This window comes from Typopeltis vanoorti, chromosome 12 (assembly GCF_054136105.1).
Source record: "Typopeltis vanoorti isolate ZY-2024b chromosome 12, IOZ_Tvanoo_1.0, whole genome shotgun sequence".
NCBI lineage: Eukaryota > Metazoa > Arthropoda > Arachnida > Uropygi > Thelyphonidae > Typopeltis > Typopeltis vanoorti.
The window spans coordinates 9,696,202-9,719,684 of NC_143560.1; the positions used below are offsets into that span (position 1 = coordinate 9,696,202).

General features: G+C 37.5%; 1 protein-coding gene across 1 annotated transcript in view; it reads right to left on the bottom strand.

The window, feature by feature from the left end:
- LOC150100575 (A disintegrin and metalloproteinase with thrombospondin motifs 6-like) overlaps positions 1-23,483 on the bottom strand; it is a 563,262-nt gene that overhangs the window by 63,056 nt on the left and 476,723 nt on the right. Inside the window, exon 22 of the mRNA XM_090402125.1 lies at positions 19,889-20,059. Within this exon, the coding sequence (XP_090258251.1) occupies positions 19,889-20,059 (171 nt within the window). The remainder of the gene's footprint in view (positions 1-19,888; positions 20,060-23,483) is intronic.

The following is a 23,483-nucleotide window of genomic DNA, read 5'->3' on the forward strand; positions in this document are numbered from 1 at the left end:
TCTATCCACCAAACTCTGCAGTCCACATTCTCTAAGCCGATCCTCATAACTATCCTTGTACAGCCCTGAAACCATCTTTGTCATCCGTCTTTGTATCCTTTCCACGGTTAATTTATCCCCTTCAAATCCTGGGGACCAAATCTGAGAACAATAGTCCAAGTGTGGTCTGATCAGAGACTTATACAACGGAATGATAACCCTCTTATCTCTGCAGGTCAGTGTCCTTCTCATAATAGCAGCAATCCTCTGTGTTACCTTCACCACCTTTGCAATATGTCCCCTAAACTTCAGGTTTCTATCAATCATCAACCCCAGATCTCTTGTCTCCCCTACTTCCTCCAGTATAACTCCTCCCATAGAGTATGCAGCATCCCATCGATGTTTCCCAAACCTCAAGACCTTACATTTTGCTGCATTAAACTGACACCCCCATTCATTTGCCCATCTATCTAGCTTATTTAAATCCTCTTGCAGGGCTACCACATCTGCACTATTACTAATAATCCTTCCAAGCTTCGCATCATCCGCAAACAACTGAATATCCCCCTGCAATCCACTGGCTATGTCATTGATATAAAGGTTAAACAATATAGGTCCTAGTACTGAGCCCTGTGGGACCCCACTTGTAACCCTCTGCCTCCTGGAAACTGCTCCACCATACACAACTCTCTGATACCTATCAGACAGCCAATCCTGAATCCAGTTGACCAATCTGACATCCAGACCCATGTGCTGCAACTTAAATATCAGCTTATCATGTGGCACCCTGTCAAATGCCTTCGCCAAGTCTAAGAAAATTGCAGTATATGCCTTTCCCTCATCTAATGCTCTTGTAACTTTATTATAAAAGGCTAGCATATTGCTAAAACAAGAGCGTCCTTTCACAAATCCATGTTGATTCTCACAGATAACATTACCCTCATCTGCCCAATGCTGTACACGGTCCCTCACTACTTTCTCCAAGATCTTAACAACTACTGATGACACACAGACTGGCCTATAATTAGACACTTCCAGTCTGTTACCACCCTTATGCAATGGCACTATCTTACCTTCCTTCCATTCCCTGGGCACCTTTGCCAAAGCCAGACTTTCATTGAAAAGCCACGTTAAAGGTATTGTCAATTCCCTAGCACATTCTCTCAAAACTCGTGGCGAAATACCATCCAGTCCCACAGCTTTACTGACATCCAGAGTACTCAGTATCTGAAACACACTCTCCTCCTGTACCTCCAGACCTCGTACCAGTCCTATCCCTCTAGCATTAAAACTGACTCCTCTAGGATGAAATACTCCAATAAAGTGTTCATTGAACAATTCCACTATGTCCTCTGCATCAGTCACTCTATTCCCATTTTTATCCCACAATATCATTCTTCCACAGTCATTTCTCCTCCTACTGGCCACATAGCTAAAAAATTCCCTAGGATTTTCTTTGGATCTTAGGGCCAATCTCCTCTCATATTCCAGTTTCGCTTTCCTTACCACACGAGTCACTCTTCTGGCCTGTGTCTTATATTCCTCATGCATCTCTTCACCTGTCTCCTTATATCTCTTCCATAGCCTCTTTTTCGCATGCAATTCCTGTTTAATATTGTTTGTCATCCACTTTACTCCAAATTGCGCCCTCTTCTTCACTCGTGGTATACAACTTACCATTGCTGATAACAAATATTCTTTCACAATTTCCCACGCACTGGTGATATCCCGGCCTTCCAATTCCTCCCTCCATGAAACTTCCCGAAGTTGACGTCTAAGACTATTATAATCACCTGCCTTATAATTCCACATAAGTTCCCGTCTCTTTGATACTCCTGCATGTCTATTCATTTTCCAAGTCAAAACCATATGGTCACTCTCTCCAACTGGTGGGAGAGACGTCAACTCAGTTATTATCAACTCTTCTGATGCTATAACCAAATCCAAAATTTTTGAACCTCTTGTTCCCTCTGTTACATGTTGCCTAAGACATTTGTCCCTCAAGAATTCTAGAAATTCCATTCCCCTATTGTTACATGCATCTTCCTCTCTCCAATTTATACTACTGAAGTTAAAATCTCCCATAACAATCATTCTTCTTGCACTTGCCAAACTTAGCTGTCTAAACATCTCCTGGTCCCCATCCTCTGTGCTCCTGGGTCTGTAGCAACACCCCACTAAATATCCTGTCTTGCCTACCTCTACCTCACACCATACGCTCTCAAAATCATTTGTCTCACTACCTTCCAAATTTTCCACTCTTAGAGGACATAGGTCATCACTTATCATAAGCAGCACCCCACCACCACGCTTTCCCCTCCTATCCTGGCGAAAAATGCTATACCCAGTGACTTCTATTCCTGTTTTTATATCCAATTCTGTCAACCACGTCTCAGTGATCGCAATAATTTTTGGCCAGGCTGATGCTATCTGCGCCACCAATTCCTCTCCCTTATTCCGGAATGGTACTAATGCTTATGAATATGAAAAATGAGATGAAGCAACTCTTCTTGAATGCAACTGGATAAACAGACAATACCATGACTAATAATAGATCATGATTTAAAGGCACTCATTGGATGCAGTGCTGTTAGACTAAAAATATATTAAGGAAACAAAATGCAGTAATCAAAATAATATCTCGTTACTCAACAACCACTTAACAGAGATGAAGAGAATGTAGTATGTGTTAGATATTTGAGTGACCAGCTGACATGTCATTTACACTTATTATTATGCCACATCTCTGCAAATCCTTGTGGAGTAAAACAGGCTCGCTGTGATAGACAAAGACAGAGGGAGGCATTACTCAACCAGCAGCATATATCACATTGAACTTTAAACTCATTCACAGCATACTCTGTAAATGCATTCTATCACTCACTGCTCTCCATGTAAACCCTGCAATTTATATCTCCTCAACTACTTCCCATAACTAACATTACCACGAACACATCTAAATGCTATAAACATGATTGCCAACTTCCATCATGACATTATTGCCGCTGATTTTTTTTTTTTTTTTTAACAAATTCTATTATTACTACAAGATTTATTACTAGATCCAACACTTGAGCCCATTTTGTTACCTTCACCATGTGTTGTGTTTAAAGCAACTCCTTGAGTTGCTTTAAACACAACGTTGTTGCCCTGTTGTTTCCCACTTCAAATCAATGCTTATTTTTTGATTATAATAAATTTAATTTAATCCTTTATCCAAGTGCGAGCAAACAAAGTTTGCGCCTGAAAGTATCTTCAGGACAGGGATAAGGTGGTACAATACCAGGGCACTCCTTGCAAAGGTGGAGCAAGCTACCAATACTCCTATCTCAGTATCTCCCATAATGCAAAACACATCTCCTTGCGGATATGTCTAATGTTATGCATTAAGGGAAGGGCCACAACCCAGCCTAGTTTCAACCTTTATTGACGTCTCTTTAGTGGGAGCCAGGCCCAAGTGGAGATACCAGGCAGAAACATTAGCAGGTCATCTCTACCTATAGGAGTTGCCAAATGGTGTGCCACCCTTTTTTTAATAAATTACTCTGGATTTAGAGAAAGATGTTGAAAATTTATTTTTCAATTGTCTCCCACTGAAGAGACCTCAATAAAGGTCGAAACTAGTCTGGGTTGTGGCCTTTACCTTAATGCATAACATTAGACATATCTGCAAGAAAAGATGTGTTTTGCATTATGGGAGATACTGAGATAGAAATGTTGGTATCTTGCTCCACCTTTGCAAGGAGTGCCCTGGTGTTGTACCACCTTATCCCAGTCCTGAAGATACTTTCAGGTGCAAACTTTGTTTGCTCGCCCTTGGATAAAGGATTAAACTAAATTTATTATACTCTAACCAAGTGAAAAATAAACTTTCAACATCTTTCTCTAAATCCAGAGTAATTTATTAAAAAAAGGGTGGCACACCATTTGGCAACTCCTATAGGTAGAGATGACCTGCTAATGCTTCTGCCTGGTATCTCCACTTGGGCCTAGCTCCCACTGAAGAGACCTCAATAAAGGTCAAAACTAGTCTGGGTTGTGGCTCTTCCCTTAATTCATAACATTAAACATATCTGCAAGGAGATGTGTTTTGCATTATAGGAGATACTGAGATAGGAGTGTTGGTAGCTTGCTCCACCTTTGCAAGGAGTGCCCTGGTGTTGTACCACCTTATCCCAGTCCTGAAGATACTTTCAGGCACAAACTTTGTTTGCTCACACTTGGATAAAGGATTAAACTAAATTTATTATACTTTAACCAAGTGAAAAATAAACTTTCAACATATTTCTTGATTAATTGCTACTATTCTCCTTTGCATGTCACTTACCAATTCCATCCATTTGAATATATCAAATTACCTTATTCATTTCCTGGTCTATAACAAAACCCCACCACATATGTAATCTTTCTGTACTGCTTATCTCAATCTCACACCAAACAAACTTAAAGCAATTCATTCCTTTTATCCTTAACTTGAAACAGATGATACAATTCTGAGATCTTAGAGGATTTGAGCTCATTAATAATATCAATGATATTATTAATATCCTGCATTCACTTTTATCCTTTCTGTCTTCTCAGAAAATACTATATCCATTACAATACATTCTGGTTAGTATATCATCTACTGTCAACAATATCTTAATGACATCAGTGATATGTTGACCAGCTGATATGATCAAGACCACAAACTCCATTCCTTTATTCCTAAAGCTCAACAGTGAATACAATGATGTTTTCATTCACATTTATCTATATGAGCATAAAGCTTACTCCTGAATGCTTTTCTTTCCTACAATTCTCACTGCCAATCACCATTCTACAAGGCATTTGATTTATGTGTTCTCTCTTAGACCATTCTCTGTAGGCTGTCTTAAATGGGAAGCATCATTGTATAATTTATATAAAAATTTGTACATAGATTTTACATATGTAAAGATTCTTAATTACAGAACTTAAACATTTTAAAAACAAACTGGGTTTATTGTTGTAATATACAAAAAAAAAAAATCTTATTATTATTTTTGGTATTTTATTACTATTATTATCAGACTTCAATGGAGTCAAAATACTCATTATGCATGGTCCTTCTCTCACATACATAGCTCATCATACTGTGCCTTAAATAAATTCACCATCTGCATGCTCACCATATGCTCATGTAATGCATTCCAATCACCCAACTGCTTTCCATACAAAAAACCTAATTCTCATCTCACTACTCATACCTTTTTAATACAGATTCCAGGTATGGCCTCTTCTTCTTTTTCTCCTCCTCCTGTTTCCCCACCATTCTTTGAAAAGCTTTTTCTGCATTAATTTGTTAATAACCCCTTACTAAATATGACTCAATCATATCCTCTCTCCTCCTATCCAGTAAATTCTGCAAATCACATTTCCTTAATATTTCTTCATATACAACATTCCAAATACCAGAAACTGCTTTGTCAATTGTTCATCTCTGGACCCTTTCCAGTAATTCCTTATCGAAAGAGACCAAAAACCAGATGATCAAAATCTGTGCACATTATATAAAGCTGTGATCTGATAAAGGAAGCTTTATATAATGGAACCATAATCTCCTTGCATTTACACATCAGTCTCCTCTGCATCATTGCCATAATCTGTTGTGCTATACTCACAATCATAACAATGTGTTCCCTAAATTTTAGAGAACACATAATAATTATAAATAAATTTTAGATCCTTATCCAATATAACTCCAGTTCTTTTATCACTTCAACTTTCTCTAAGATATCACCACCAACTGTATTCTGTATCCCATCACTATATCCCAAATTTAACCTGGTAATTCCACTCACTTGTCCAATCATACAGTCTACTCAAATCCTCTAGGTCAACAGTAGGAGAGAGGGGTATGGGAATGCTAGAAGAGGAGAGAATGGAAACAGTAGAAGAGAGGAAATGAGAGAGAGGTATGGGAGTGTTCGAAGAGGAGAGAATGGAAACAATAGGAGAGACGGAATGAGAGAGAGGTATGGGAGTGTTTGAAGAGGAGAGAATGGAAACAGTAGGAGAGACGGAATGAGAGAGGTGTGGGAATGCTAGAAGAGGAGAAAATGGAAACAGTAGGAGAGAGGGAATGAGAGAGAGGTATGGGAATGCTAGAAGAGAGTATAGGAGCAGTAGAGGAGAGAGGATGAGAGAGACATATGGGAATGAAAGAAGAGGAGAGAATGGAAACAATAGGAGAGAGGGAACGGTAAGAGGTATAATGTATGGAGACTCAATGATCCGTGGTGTTCAAGATAGGATGCGTGAGGAGTGTTTGCCAGGAGAAACGATAGAAAGTGTGGCTATGGCAATTAAGAGAGGTGAAAGGGTGGATGAGATGATTGTGATGGTAGGAACAAATGACTTGAGTGGTAATTTAAGCCGGGCAGCGAGAGGTATGAGATTTTTGCTTGAGGCTGTATGGAAGAAGACAGAGAGAGGAAAGATAGTGTTTGTGTTGCCTAGGTATGATAATGACGAGCAGTAGAGCAGTAATATTGAAAGACATAATAGCTAGAATGTGTGACAAGAGAGGACTGGAATATGTGGATGCTTGGAGTGCTTTTGAGGACAGAGAGGAATTGTATGCAAGAGACTGCTTGCATTTCAATGAGGAAGGACGTAGGCATCTGGAGAGATTGCAGGTCTGAACGAGTCAGTGTGTCCCAAGGAGAATAGTAGCAGGGGTGGCCTCTTGTGGGAATGGCTACTTAGGAGAGGAGGGATGATATCAGGTAACACTGAGCCCAGTGGAGTATAGAGGGGATAATGCTGAGTATAGAAATAATGGCATTTATATCTTTACACTAATGCCAGGAGTATCCAGAATAAGGGAGAGGAATTGGTGGCGCAGATAGCATCAGCCTGGCCAAAAATTATTGGGATTACTGAGATGTGGTTGATAGAAGAGGATATAATAACAGGAATAGAAGTTGCTGGGCACAGTATTTTTCGGCAGGATAGGAAGGGAAAGTATGGTGGTGGAGTACTGCTTATGATAACTGACGACCTATGTCCTCTAAGAGTGGAGGCTTTGGAAAGCAGTGACATTAATGATTTTGAAAGCATATGGTGTGAGGTACAGGTGGGCAAGACAAGATATTTAGTGGGGTGTTGCTACAAACATAGGAGCACAGAGGGTGGGGACCAGGAGATGTTTCGACAGTTGAGTTTGGCAAGTGCAAGAAGAATAATTGCTTTGGGAGATTTTAACTACAGTAGTATAAATTGGGGAGAAGAAGATGCATGTAACAATAAGGGAATGGAATTACTAGAATTCTTGAGGGACAAATGTCTTAGGCAACATGTAATAGAGGGAACAAGAGGTTCAAGAGTTTTGGATTTGGTTATAGCATCAGAAGAGTTGATAATAACTGAGATGACATCTCTTCCGCCAGTTGGAGAGAGTGACCATATGGTTTTGACTTGGAAAATGAATAGACATGCAGGAGTATCAAAGTGATGGGAACATATGTGGAATTATAAGGTAGGTGATTATAATAGTCTAAGATGTCAACTTGGGGAAGTTTCATGGAGGGAGGAATTGGAAGGCCAGGATATCATTAGTGCATGGGAAATTGTGAAAGAATATTTATTAGCAGCAATAGTAAGTTGTATTATTATTATTATTATTATTATTACCACCCCAAGACCTCATGGAGTCAAAGACTCATCTGGAAGGTCCTTTTGTATACCACGAGTGAAGAAGAGGACACAATTTGGAGTAAAGTGGATGACAAACAATATTAAACAGGAATTGCATGCAAAAAAGAGGCTATGGAAGAGATATAAGGAGACAGGAGAAGAGAAGATGCATGAAGAATATAAGACACAGGCCAGAAGAGTGATATTCCAGTTTTGCCTTCCTTATATGGTAAGGAAGGCAAAACTGGAATATGAGAGGAGATTGGCCCTATGATCCAAAGAAAATCCTAGGGAGTAGGGAGTTTTTTAGCTTATGTAACCAGTAGGAGGAGAAATGACTGTGGAAGAATGATATTGTGGGATAAAAATGGGAATAGAGTGACTGATGCAGAGGACATAGTTGAATTGTTCAATGAACACTTTATTGGAGTATTTCATCCTGGAGGAGTCAGTTTTAATACTAGAGGGATAGGCAGGTTCGAGGTTTAAAGGTACAGGAGTAGAGTGTGTTTCAATTACTGAGTACTCTGGATGTCAGTAAAGCTGTGGGACTGGATGCATTTCACTACGAGTTTTGAGAGAATGTGCTAGGGAACTGACAGTGCCTTTGACCTGGCTTTTCAATGAAAGTCTGGCTGTGGGAAAGGTGCCCATGGAATGGAAAGAAGGTAAGATAATGCCATTGCATAAGGGCGGTTACAGACTGGAAGTGTCTAATTATACGCCAGTTTGTGTGTCATCAGTAGTTGTTAATATCTTGGAGAAAGTACTGAGGGACTGTATACAACATTGGGCAGATGAGGGTAAAGTTATCTGTGAGTGTGGTGAGAGCGAGAACGGTCAATGAGTTTAAGGAGCGATATGATAGACTCTGTGTTTCTTAGGGGGAGGGGACCTCCCCTCGATAAGTCTTGATAGATTTTGTGTTTCTTAGGAAGGACCTCCCACGATGAGTCTTTTGACTCCATGGAGGCCTGAATAATAATAATAAAATAATATACACTCACTCCTCAATGTTTTTCTCAATTTTATCCTTTATGTCTTCTTAGAAAATACTATATCCATTACAATACATTCTGGTTAGTATAGCATCTACTTTCAACAATATCTCAATGACATCAATGATTAGTTGATGGATTGTATTCCTTTATCCAATTGTATTCCTTATCCAATATAACTCCAGTTCTTTTCACTTCACTTTAACTTTCTTTAAGATATTTCCCCCAACTGTATTCTGTATCCCATCACTATATCCCAAATTTAACCTGGTAATTGCACTCACTTGTACACTCATACAGTCTACTCAAATCTTCTAGTAGTCATAATATACATTCACTCCTCAATGTTTTTCTCAATTCTGTATCAGATGCAGCAATTGCATATCACCTTTCAAACCTTTCTCAGTATCGTAAACATATAAGCTAAACAGACACTGAGGCAAACCTAACGACATTTTCTTTTCCAGGGCAGTGGCGTAGCTAGGGGGAGTGCATAGGGGGTGGCACTTTGAACCTTTTTTGAACTTTTGCAGTTAATTCTAAAATATGGTCTTGAGAACTCAGTTCCAAATACTGTATTGTAATACTACTGCGAATGTTCCTCACAATTGCTGTAAGTGTTGCTAGTTGTGAGAGAAGTTTTCTAAATAAAATTGATTGAGAATTACCTACATTCTATGAAATAGACTTCGCCAATGTCATCAACGATTTTGCTAACAGAAAACAAGAAAAATAACATTTTAGAATGTTGAAATTAAAGTTTAACTTCAAAAATAAACATAGCATTTTAATTTATTTCCCTATATGATGTTTTGATTTTTTGTAGTATTTTTGGTATGTATTGAGAGGGGCAGCAAAATCAGGGACTGCCCCGGGCGGCAAAAGCTCTAGCTACACCACTGTTCCTGGGTATTGCTCCACCATACACAACTTGCTGATACATAAAATAGACAATCTGCAATCCAATGCACCAATCTATTATCCAATCCTATTCATTCAAATTTATAAATGAAAGTGCCAAGAAATTATATTCTTAGTTTCATTGTTTACCCAAATGTAAGCAAATAAAGTTTGTGTGTGAAGTCACTTCATTACTGGGTTACTTGTATATAGAGGCTAATGACTTCACATCAGTTGTCTTAGCATCCCATAATGCAATGCACATATCCTGACGGACATGTATAATGCTATGCATTATTATGGGAGGCCACAACCCAGATTGGTTGCGATCTTTATTGAGGTGAAAAAGTAAAGGGGTGCTCATCATAGGCCTAGAGTAGTTAGTATAACAGTGCAAGAGAGCCTGATAGTATTAGGAGAAAGAAAAGACAGATAGATAATATGAAAGACAGAAAAAAGACCTTAGCTCTTTTATATCATCATATAGCCAAAGGCTATCAGTTTTCCTTTTTCACCAATCTCATATAGATGAACAGCCAAAAGACCAATTGAAACTAAAGTGCAAAGATGACTGATAACTAGGTGGTTAGCTTTATCTGAGTTAACCAACTTGAGTAGGCCTTCTCTGCCTGGGATTGCTCTCCAGTCATCCCTGTAACTGACCATAAGACCACATTAAATTAAGAGGATGGAACCATTTAAAAAACCTCTCATAGCAAAAATAGACAGAATTTTATCTTTCTCTGGTGAATATTGCATAATGTGAGTGGTCTACATCATCTAGTGATAAATTTGATATCTCCTAGAATGCTTCTTTCTAAATAGAAAATTTGTCTGACTTAACAATAAAACCTCCACAATACAATATTATAAATTTTTGCTGGTTTTCAAACTGTTTTTCTTTCAAACTTCCATAAATGGTATTTTAATTCATTAATTAAAAAAATCAGAATTATTATTATTATTATTATTATTATTATTCAGGCCTCCAAGGAGTCAAAAGACTCTCGAGGGAGGTCCTTCCTAAGACATAAAGTCAAGACTCATCGAGGGGAGGTCCCCCCCCCCCCCCCGAGAAACACAAAGTGTATCATACCACTCTTTAAACTCACTGACCGTTCTCACTCCCACAACAAAGAAACCACTCCTTACCCTCTTGCTCATAGTTTCCTTTCATAACTTCCAGGGATGGCCTCTTGTCATCACTCCTTCCCGCTGTTCAACCAAGCGAAAGAACTCCCCAGTGTCAACCCTGTAACCACCTCTCAACAGTTTAAAAGTCTCAATCATATCACCTCTCCTTCTTCTATCCACCAAACTCTGCAGTCCACATTCTCTCAGCCAATCCTGAATCCACTCTTATCTTCCCATTGCTGACAGGCGGCAGATACTGCAAAAAAAGTACCTGTTCTGTTGTAAGTAATGGAATGCCCAATGCATTACATAATCTGTTCCAAATTATGCAGGACAAGAGCACAGCTTTACAATGCATTTACTCCTTTTTCCAATCGGTAACAGATGTCACAGATTGGATCTCCGATGTTAAAGTACAGGTAACCCTCGTATAACGCGGATGTTAGGTTCCATAGAAATGCCGCGTTATATAAATCGCGTTATGTGAGACTCAGATCACATAACACGATGTGATCTGAGTCTCATATAAAAGTATGGTTATGTTCTGAAATCGTTTTTTTTTTAAATTATATAAACAACAATAAAAAATATATTTTTATTTAATTCAGGTAATTCATGTAAGTTAAGAAAACATATAAACTATGAAACAAATACATAGCATAAAAGTATAAAAATTACAAATTGTACTTAAACTTCATTGTACATAATGCATAAATGTTTTAGGCAAAAAAAAATAGTGCATATTTTAATCTTTCATAGCACGAGGATCGGTTAATAAACGCTGGTTTTGTCATGTAATGACCTGATGCATTACTACGAAACAGTAGAGTAATTCTGTCTTTGGAAACTTTGAACCAGGAGCTGATCTTTCATTTTTTAAAATAGAGGTGCGTTTTGGCATTTTTTTCCAATATAACCAGGATGCATCCACATTGAACACCTGGTCTGCATTATAAATGTTTATAAACGTTGAGTGATTTTAAGATTTTCATCCAAAGGAATTTTCTTTTGAGTGCATCTTCTTTCCAAATCATTAGAGATTTCTTAATTTTTCTCTTAGAACATTACGTACACGAGCTTTGCACTTATCGTTGACCCAGCAATAAACACTTTCTCGGATTTTATGTTCATTGTGTTTGATTGTTTGAATTGTTGATTCATTTAAATTCAAATTCCTTACAACAACTGGTTTTTCTCCATTTTTCAACTGATCCATGATTTTAATTTTTTTTCTTCGAGAGAAATTTTCTTAGAGATGAATTTTCTTTTCAATATTCATTTTTTCCCTTTCAATGCAATTTGTGGCCATTACTAAAAAAATAATTTTTTACACAAAAAAAGAAAGCATTACGTATTGTATGTAACTCACTAGGAAATAAAGTGGTCAGCTTGAGACGAACACACTTATGATTTTTAATGCGCATTCCTGGCAGAAAACGAAGACAATTTTCAACAATAAAAAATTTATACGGTATACAGTGTTTGTTGTTGAAAATTGTCTTTTCAACAATACATGCGTGCCAAAGGGTGTTTCCCCTAATATAAAATCGCTCCTTATAACTACCTGTGCGATATGGGCAGACATAAATTTAACAAAGATAAAATTTGATTTTTAAGTCGTGCGGTGAAAAATATATGAAAAGATAAAGGGCTACTACAATTTCTAGACTGTGTTTTTGTCAAAACCGCGTTGTATAAGTACCGCGTTGAACAAGGGTTACTACAATTTGTAGACCGTGTTATATTGAAAGCACGTTGTATAAGTACAGTGTTATATGAGGGTTACCTGTATCTCCAATTGATGGTATTGACTGGAAGGCAACCATATGCAATTCTCCAGGCAAGATCCCTCCTGTTAGGGTATCCTTGGAACTTCAATAAGTTATGAAACAAAGTATTGTTGTCAGTACCCAACTGTGGAAGTTCACAGCAAAAGAGATTAAAGATTTCTTTATACAAAATTTTACTTTTTTTTTAATGGAAAGAATGTTGCCAGAGTGTTGTAGCAGTCTTAAACATAGAATGCTATGGTATTCAGGAATAATCTCAGCATTTGGACCTATAAAATCATTTATCCCAAAAAGGATTAAAACCCAAGTAGTACAGGAAAAGGTTTGCATATGTGTGATTAGCCTGCAATATTTTATGGATCTTTGAAGCTGTATTGTTTAAATAACAGAATTTTATGACTGGAAGCCGAAATCTTCCATGCTTATTTGAGTTGAAGAAATTCCTTTTAAACTTCTTAGTATTGGCTGAACCAAAAAAATTGCTTAGGCTCACTATATAATTGCTTTTCTTCAGCTTCTGTGATGTCTGTAATATTTCTTATATATAACTGAGCAAGGAAGATTATGGTTTTGAGTACTGTAGCTTTAGAAGAAAAGGAAAGTGGCCATATCTTTCAGTCTTTTAAGGTTTCAATGTTTTTGTATATAAGTTCTTGAACTGGTAATATTGAGAAAGTGAAGAAGGGAATTCCAAGTATAATGAGAAGTTCTCTCTCTCTCAGGAGTTAGTCCAAAAGGAATGCCTCCAAGATCCCACTCTCCAAAAACTTTAATTTTGTCTACATTAGTTGTTAATCCACTGATCTTGCTGAATTTTTCCAAAATGTCAAAAAAGATGTATATGGAATCATTATCCTTCAAAGTGTCCACTACATCATCATCAGCATATACTAATACCTTATTTTCCTTCATGGTTGAAGGGACTGTTATTCCTCACACAGCACGTGTATGGTCAACTTATTGTAAGAAAGGCTCAAAAACCAATGCAATGAGCAATGGACTTTTACACCCCTGCTTTGGGCACCACTGGGTCCTGGTCTGTCCATGGTGACAGAGAAATTCAAACTGATCTCTCAGGTCACAAGAAGAGAGTCATGAATTCTTATATCGTTTAGATTATAGCAGCCAGAGTTATGACAGTGCGATGTAATATAAACATGAACACATGCAATTGTACATAACACAACCGATGGGCAGGCATTACAATATACTAATATAAATTCCCTTTTTTACTGATAAAAGTCAACCACCCTAATGGATAATGAAGCGGAAGGTTCAAATTTAATTACAGTACAGTCTGATAATGAATTTCAATCATATATTATTATTTTCTGAATTTTTAATTTACTGATGTAAATATACATCGATGGGATTATGGGTTCATGTGTGATCGATGTAGATTTACATCGATAGGACTCAAAGTGTTAAAGTTTAGAGAGCATGTCACAAAGGTAACCAAAACAACACATCAGATTACATCCCTGCTGAAGAACACACTAACAAGCAGGAATAGAAAGGTTATTGTTCAACTATACAAGGCTTCAATAAGGCCACATCTGGACTGCTACATGTAGAACTGCACAAACAGATGCCATGGGGATGAAGAAGTGGTGGAGAGGATCCAGAGGCAGGTGACAAAGATTGTGGCAGGTCTATGTAATGCTCCTAAGGAGAATAGATTGATGGTCTGTGGACTTCAAAAAGTAGTTAATAGTTACTAGTTAATAGCATAGAAGCATATAAGTTGTTAAAGGGGTTTTATTGGATTGACACTGAAGATTTTTTTTCAGTACATGGCATGAAGGGAGAAAACAAGAGTTTACCAGTGGAAATTATGTAAAAGTGTGATTAGCAAAGGTTTAAGAGCAGATTTTTTGTTTGGATGGTTGTACATATGTGAAATGGGTTGCCAGAAGTGATTATAAGTGCTTCATCAGTGAATGCACTTAAGGAGAGGTGTGATAGATATTGTACGAATAATGGCTAGTGTGTGAACAATGGATCTCCAGTGATGAGTCTTCTGACTCTATTGAGAAGCTTATATAATAATAATAATAATAATAATAATAATAATAATAATAATATCTTGAATTTTGTTGATTTCAAGTTTATCCCAGTAGCTAACTTTTCAGAATTATTCACTCTGGTTCCCTAACAAAAACATTTGGGGCCTTGTTTAACCGTTATGCCCCCAGCTGGCATGAAATTTCATTATATTGTACCATCTGTACATTTCCACAATTATATTCTGCTGATCTTATCTCTGCAATTACCAGCAACTATTTTCAGGTGATTGCAGTAAGACCACGACTTTTCATCTCCTCACCATCTTCTTTTTGCCATTTTGGTATAATTTCAAAACTGATCTATTTTATGCCTAATCCAGTTATTCACCTAATCTCAAGTATGCAATATGATCCTTTTTCTACTTTTTCTTTTTCAGTCTGGATCAAATGACTGTTGGGCAAAGCTGTCAACTTCTGATACTGCTACATTCAAATTATCTTATACTAACTTCCAAGCACTATTAATCTCCTCCTTACTTATTTATTGTAGTTCCTCATATGATATATTAAACTGTCTAGAGCAGGGATGCACAGCATACAGCCTGCAGGCCGTATGTTAGTGATTCAATGATTTAATGTGGCCTTTGGTGTAAATTGAATAAATAGAAGAGAAAAAAAATTGAATAATATGATTTAACAAATCAGTAGATTCATGTATTGTTATTGTTGATGTAAATAAATATTTTTATTAAGCAGGAAAGTTTGTTTACATTACCTGCACCTTAACAGAAATCAACTATAGCGCATGTGTATTACACAAATACTAAAATCTGATTGGTTAGTTAATTCTGTGAAAATAATATTATTATTATTCAGGCCTCCATGGAGCCAAGAGACTCATTGTGATAGGACCTTCCTAGCAAACACAAAGTCTATCATACAACTCTCAAACTCATTGACCCTATTTCCTCTCACTGCTCTCTATCAGGCAATGCATTCCACTGTTCAACCATCCTTCATGCAAAGAAAATGCATCCTTTTGTAACTTCCAGAGATGGCCCCTTGTCATCGCTCCTTTTTGCTGTTCCACCAAGTAAAAGAACTCCCTAGTGTCAACCCTGTAACTGCCACTGAACAGTTTAAAAGTCTCGATCATACCACCTCTCCTTCTTCTATCCGCCAAACTCTGCAGTCCACATTCCTTCAACCTATCCTCATTACTAACATTGTACAGTCCTGAAATCATCTTTGTTATCTGCCTCTGTACTCTTTCCACAGTTAATTTATCCCCTTCAAATCCTAGGGACCAAATTTGAGAACAATAGTCTAAGTGTGGTCTGATCAGAGTCTTATACAATGGAATGATAACTATTTTATCTCTGCAGGTCAGCTTCCTTCTCAGTATTGCAGCAATCTTCTGGGTTACCTTCTGGGAATGATAACTATTTTATCTCTGCAGGTCAGCTTCCTTCTCAGTATTACAGCAATCTTCTGGGTTACCTTTACATTTTGCTGTATCAAAGCACAGAATTAAACACCATTGATATTACATAGAGTGTCTTCTCATCTTGATTTTTATAAGCCCTATGATCCTGAGGAATATAAATATTTAAGAAGAGAAGCATTCAAAATTGCATCATTATTTGGGGTACATATGTAGTGGAACAAACAGTCTCTCTCATGAAATTAAAAAAGTCACCACTACATACAAATCTCATGGATGCAACTTTGAGAGATATTGATAACAGTAACTTCCAATTTACTAGTGGATATCTGAAAAAATGTTATTATTATTATTATTATTATTGTTCCGGGAAACTCCAAGGAGTCGACAGACTCATCGAGGGAGGCCCTAACATCATATCTGAAACAACTATTCAACATTCACACAGTATCTATCATATCTTGCCTTGAACTCATTCACAGTTGTAGCACCCACAACAGACTAGAAGCTTGTTCCACTCATTCACCACTCTCCAAGTAAAAAACCTAGCTCTAACACCCTTGTCAACCACGCTCTTGCCCAGCTTCCATGCATGGCCCTAGTCCTCCCACCACCAGTCATATTTTCAAAAATATCTTCTGGATCAATCTTATAAAAACCCTTCAGTAATTTGAATGTCTCAATCATATCACCCCTCCTTCACCTATCGTCCAATTTCTGCAACCCACAAATCTTCAACCTATTCTCATAAGGTTCATTCCACAGACCTGCTATCATCTTGGTCACTCCTCTCTGGACCCTCTCAACTTCCTCCCCATCACAAAGAAACCCTGGTGCCCATAACTGGGCACAGAAGTCCAGATGGGGTCTTATCAAGGCTCGATACAGAGGAACAACAACTTGTTTGTCTCTGCATGTTAAAGTATTTTTCAGAAGCCAAGTGATTTGGTGAGCGGTTTTAGTCACTTTTGCAATGTGCCCTCTAAACTTCAACTCTCTATCCACCAACACTCCCAAATCCCTGGCCTCATCAATCTCCTGGAGTACGGTTCCACCTATGCGATATACTGCTGCTATTCTTTTCACCCCAAAGTGCAAAAACCATATCACCCCTCCTTCACCTATCGTCCAATTTCTGCAACCCACAAATCTTCAACCTATTCTCATAAGGTTCATTCCACAGACCTGCTATCATCTTGGTCACTCCTCTCTGGACCCTCTCAACTTCCTCCCCATCACAAAGAAACCCTGGTGCCCATAACTGGGCACAGAAGTCCAGATGGGGTCTTATGAAGGCTCGATACAGAGGAACAACAACTTGTTTGTCTCTGCATGTTAAAGTATTTTTCAGAAGCCAAGTGATTTGGTGAGCTGTTTTAGTCACTTTTGCAATGTGCCCCCTAAACTTCAACTCTCTATCCACCAACACTCCCAAATCCCTGGCCTCATCAATCTCCTGGAGTACGGTTCCACCTATGCGATATACTGCTGCTATTCTTTTCACCCCAAAGTGCATAACCTTACACTTTGCCACATTAAACTGACATCCATTTTTCCTAGCCCAGTCCTCCAAACTATCCAAATCATCCTGTAAAATTTTGACATCCTGTGCACTCACAATTGCTCTACCCAACTTTGCATCATCAGCAAAAAAGTGAACACTTCCTCTCAAATCCTTTCCAATATCATTGATGAACAAATTGAAAAGCAGTGGTCCAAGAACAGAGCCCTGCGGCACTCCACTAGTCACAAGACGTCTTTTTGACTCCACTCCTGAATAAACCACTCTCTGGTATCTCTCTTTCAACCATCCTCCTATCCATCTCACCACCCTATATCCATCCCCATCTGCTCCAGTTTACTGATTAGGGTTCCATGTGGTATCCTATCAAAGGCCTTGGCAAGGTCCAGTAGTATCACTGTAAACCCACTATCCCTATCCAGTTCAGCCGTCACTGTGTTATAAAACATGAGCAAGTTACTAAGGCATGATCTACCCTTCACAAAACCATGTTGTCCCCCATACAATATTCCATTTTCATCTATCCAATCCTGTATTCTTTTCTTGACTAATTTCTCTAAGACCTTGACAATGATTCCTGATATGCTAATCGGTCGGTAATTTACAACAGCAGTCTTGGAACCACCTTTATGCAGTGGAACTATTTTCCCCTCCTTCCACCTGCTCGGGACTAACCCAGACCCGAGACTCAAATTAAACAAAATGGTCAAGGGTACTGACAATTCTTTAGCTGCTTCTCATACTACACGAGCTGGTATACCATCCAATCCCACAGATGTATTGACATTGAGGTTATGCAATAGACTACTCACCTCCACTTCATTCACCACAATTCCCGTATAATCTACTGGTTTATTCGTGTCTGCAATGTCACCACCTGGATGATATATTCTTGCAAAGTGCTCACTCAGTAACTGAACTATCTCAACTGATTCAATTACCTCCCTACCGTCAGCATTCTTTAAAATCATTCTGCCATGTACATTTTTCCTTTTACTTGCTACATATCTAAAAAACTGTTTAGGATTCACTTTAGCCTGCATGGCCAATGTTCTTTCGTAATCCTTTTTTGCTTTTCTTACCACACTCGTCACCCTTCTGGCCTGCGCTTTGTACCGTTCATGTGCCTGCCGGTCACTTTTCTCCTTAAATTCCCTCCATAGTTGTTTCTTTTTTTGCAGCTCAAGCTTAATGGTGTTATTCATCCATTTAACCCCTAGTTGATTTATTATTTGGACTCTAGGTATACAGTCAGCCATTGCTTCATGCAAGCACTTCTTAACTACCTCCCATGCACTATCAACTTCTAGTCCTTGCAGTTGTACATGCCATGGCACTGAGCCAATCAAACTCCTAAGCTTGTCATACTTTCCAGCCCGATAATTCCACATGTACCCTGTCTTAATGTTCATTGACAAAAATGTAACGTATTACATTAAAATGTTAATTTCAATAAATATATCTATTAAAATTTATATGCATTTTATTTTTCCTTAAAAATTCAAGTTTTAAAAAAATGCGACCAACCTAAGTGTAACAATTACTTGATTTGGTCTGCCCTCATAACAAAAGAATTTTATTTGGTCCATAGCAGCATTTAGGTTGTGCACCCATAATCTAGAGAGGCTATCATAATCAAATCTATAATTTCAAGTAAGTTTTCTAACTGGAATGTGTGGCACTTATACTAGTCACACAGGTTATAAGCTGTATTCATACTCTGGACAAACTAACTTTTTACAATTTATAGGGTTTGTCTTTAAAAAACTGAAGAATATACAAAATATGCACTATTCAAGTATATAAAATGTGAAATGAGAAATTTAATATAATCATACCACCTTTGTCACTCAGACAAATATCTGTATGATAATGGACTACTGTGCACAGATTTGGTCACCTAGTTTTCAAAAGGATGAACAGATGTTGGAGAAGGCAATTGACCAAAGTAGTTTCTGATCTCTGGAATACTGAATATGAAGAAAATGAAGAAAGGTTGAGACGATGCAATTTTCAGAGCCTAGTGGATAGGAGGAAAAGAGTGATATGAAAGAGACATACAAGTTGGTAAGGGGTTGCTATAGGATTAATGTTCAAGAGGTTTTTCAAAAAATGGTGAGAAATTGAAGGAGAACAAGAGGTCATCCCTGATAGCTGTATAAGGAGGGTGTGAGCAAGGAAGTGAAAAGCAAGATTTTTGCATGGATAGTTGTGAATGATTGGAATGCACTGCAGAGAGCATGGTTTGAGATTGCAGAGCACTGCAGAGAATTTGAATGTGTTTAAGGCATGGTATGATGAGCTGTGTGTATGACAAAAGGGACCTCCTAGATGTGTTTGTGACTCCATGGGGTCTTAGGATAATAATAATGCTCAAAAAGTTGATAACTTAATGTTACTAGGAATATATAATACTTTTATTTTAAAAAAAATGTTAATTTTTAGAAAGTACTCACTGAACTCCACTCAGATAAAACCCACTGTAAACAGGGTTCTAGATTGCAAGATTCAGTAGTTGTTGGTTTCTTAAATGAATCACATAATTCAGATACAACCATATGTTTTGTTATCATGTCAAAACACATCGCCTCTCTTGATTTTGTTCCACCATCACATAAATGAGAGCACTGTAAGATAAAAGCCAATAAGTATACACATTTATATTCCAATAGATAAAGTGATAATAAATGGACTAGCCTTAATTTCTGATAAATTCATCAGACACCTATGGGTTCAATGACCATAGGTGTCTGATGCCATCTTGATAAGATTCTTCCACTGCATTCTATTTTGTGCAAGATGACTCAGTTTGAATTGCTATGAAAATATCAAAACATATACAGAACATTAAAACAACATTTAATAATATCCTGCATTTTACTGAAATTTCTCCGTATCTTTAAAAACTAATTATGATATATACAGGCAGCCCTGGCTTACATTAATTCAGACTTATGCAAATTATCATGAAAGGGCTACAGAAATGATGAATTATAAAAATTTTACTTAACCCACCTGTTACTTGCACAGCATCTAATAGCAGTCTTCTGCAAGGCAGAAAGCCGATGTGGTGCATGCACTCTCCTCATTTTCACTTTCAACACTGATATGCTATATCTTTAGTGTTTTAGTGCTGCATATTTTCAATGTTTGCACTATATATTTTTAGTATATATTTTTTGTCGATTTTTTTTTTTGTATTTTTGCAATATATTTGTATATTGTATATATTTGTACATATTTGCTTATATATATATATATATATTTGTTTATATATGTAGAAGGTATTTTACCTTGGGTATAATAAATGTTAAAAATACCAAGCAATTTTAAACCTGGTTTTACTCCATTTCCCAAGTAAGCAAACAGACAAATAAGTCAAGTTTGCACCTGCAAGTGATCAGCTAGACTTGCATCACTTGCAGGCGCATACTTGACTTATTTGTCTGTTTGCTTACTTGGGAAATGGAGTAAAACCAGGTTTAAAATTGCTTGGTATTTTTAACATTGTTTATATATATATATATATATATATATATATATATATATATATATATATATATATATATATATTACATATTTGTTTATATATATATATTTGTTTATATATATATTCGTATATTGTATTTTTGCACTATATATTTTTGATTGAGTGTCGTTAGTGAATGTGGTGGTCATGTTGAGTTGTGCTGGAAAATGTGTTAAATTAAAGTATAGTGTGCCTTTTTGTCTCAAATTGTGCTGCAGTTGTGCTTCGGTTGGATACAAGTGTCCTTCAGTGGTGTTATTGTTTGGAATTCTGTTGTATATATTGTGTTTTTGCTGCTGTTTATTTCACTATTTCAGCGTCCAACAAGAAACGTATACATCAGTGGCTCGCAGAACTTCTCTATGAAAGTCTGGCTCTGCATTGGATTTTTCGCAGTGGATGTGTTGCAGAAATTGTTATATGTATGCGCCAAGGAATGTGAAGGCTCTGTGGACTGTTTAGCTAAATGAGAAGAAAGGAAACGTTGATGTATGTGAGAAGTGTCGGAATAGGCTGGAGCGATTAGGCATGGAAGCAGACGTCAGGATCATAGTGGATGAACTTCGGCAGGAGTTTGGAAAAATGAAATGTGACCTTCATTTTTTGCAAGAGGAATTGGAAGTGCTCAGTAAGGGGTTCTGGAAATTAAAACTGAGTTAAATGGGTTGAATAGAGAAATTAGGACTATGGAGATTACTCTAGCTGAAGTAACTAGAACAGGATTAAGTATGGAAGAGTCTTTGGTGATTGATGAAGAAATAAATAGTATGGAAGTAATTGGGAGTGAACAGAATAATGAAAGCACAAGAGATCTAGAAGAAACAAGATGTTGTGAGAGTGAGGGAGTAAGTAAAAGAGCGTTGAGTAATGAAACTGTGAGAGTCATGCTGAATAGCGTAGAAAATGAGGCAGCGAGTGATTCTTGTTTGGACTTGAATGAAGTTATGAGTGGTAAAATATATGGTGATTCTACGATTAAGGGTATGGAGAGCAGTATGCCTGAGGAGCGCTTGGCTGGTGAAAAAATAGAAAGAGTGGCTTTAGCAATAAAGAGAGAGCATGATGCAGAAAAGACGATAGTTATGGTGGGTACAAATGACCTGAGTGGTAGTATAAATCGGGTAGCAAAAGATTTAAGAGCATTGTTAGATATCGTGAAGAAGAAAAGTGTCAATGGGAGGATAGTGTGTGTGCTGCCTCATTTTGACAATTATGAGTTAAGTAGACAAGCAATGATAATGAATGATATTAGTGCAAGAATGTGCAAAAAAAAGAGGTCTGGAATTTGTTCATGTCTGGAGTATGTTTGAAGGCAAAAGACAGCTGTATGCAAGAGATGGGTTGCATCTGAACGTGGAAGGTCATAAGCGATTGAAGAAGTTACTGTTTTCTGAACAAGTTGAAGAAATTGGACAGGGAAACTAAAAATTGAACAGGTTGAGTGTAAGAGGGAGAAACTCAAGCAGTGTGTATAATTGTTGATCCTTATTTGCAGAATAAATTGCAGAATAGAGGGGATAAAAATCAGCACGAGACTACTGAAATTAGTGATATGTATCTCAGTTCTAAAGCTGGTACAAGAACTAAAGGGAAGCTGCAATTTTTGTATACTAATGTAAGAAGCATTCGAAATAAGAGGGAAGAATTTTTGGCATTAGTCAGTGCAGACTCACTATGTTGTAGGCATTAGTGAAACTTGGCTGTCAGCAGAAGACGTGGTCACTGGAATTGAATGTGATGGTACAGTATTTTCAGGGAGGATAGAGAAGATAGAACTGGGGGAGGAGTACTGTTGATGATAGCTGATGAGTTGCAGCCAAAGAAAGTAGTATATCAAGATGATAGACCTGTGAATGATAGTACATTTGAGGAAGTCTGGTGTGAAATAGTGACCAACACAGTCTAACCAAGTGAAAAATAAACTTTCAAACAAATTACAGTTGGTTGTTGCTATAGGCCAGGGGGTATAGGGGGTGATATTGAATTCATGCATCAGCAAATTAGTGCATTGAGTGCAGGGTTAGTGATTATTATGGGGGATTTTAATTATGGTGATATCAATTGGAAGGAGGAAATATCACGTGGCAAAAAGGAAATGGAATTCATACATCTTCTACAAGATAATTACTTGAAACAGCACATAACTGAAGGGACATGTCATGTGAGAGTGTTGGATCTGGTCATTGCTCAGAGGATATAGGCATAAGTAAGATGTCCTCGTCACCTCCAATTGCTGAGAGCGTTCATGTGGTATTGACTTGGGAGGTTGAAAATTTGTGGATTTCTCTCTTAAGAAGGGGTATATACAGAACTACAGGTTAGGCAATTATAACAAGCTTCAGAGTGAGCTTGCAGCAGTACCATGGCAGAACATATTGCAGGGGAAAGATGTTAGCAGTGCATGGGATAAAATCAGCAGGTATCTGAGGAAGGCAATATCAGATTGTGTCCCCATGATCAGGAAGACAAACAAGGTAGGCATTAGTTGGATGAGTAGTAGTATCAAGCTTGATCTGCAAAAA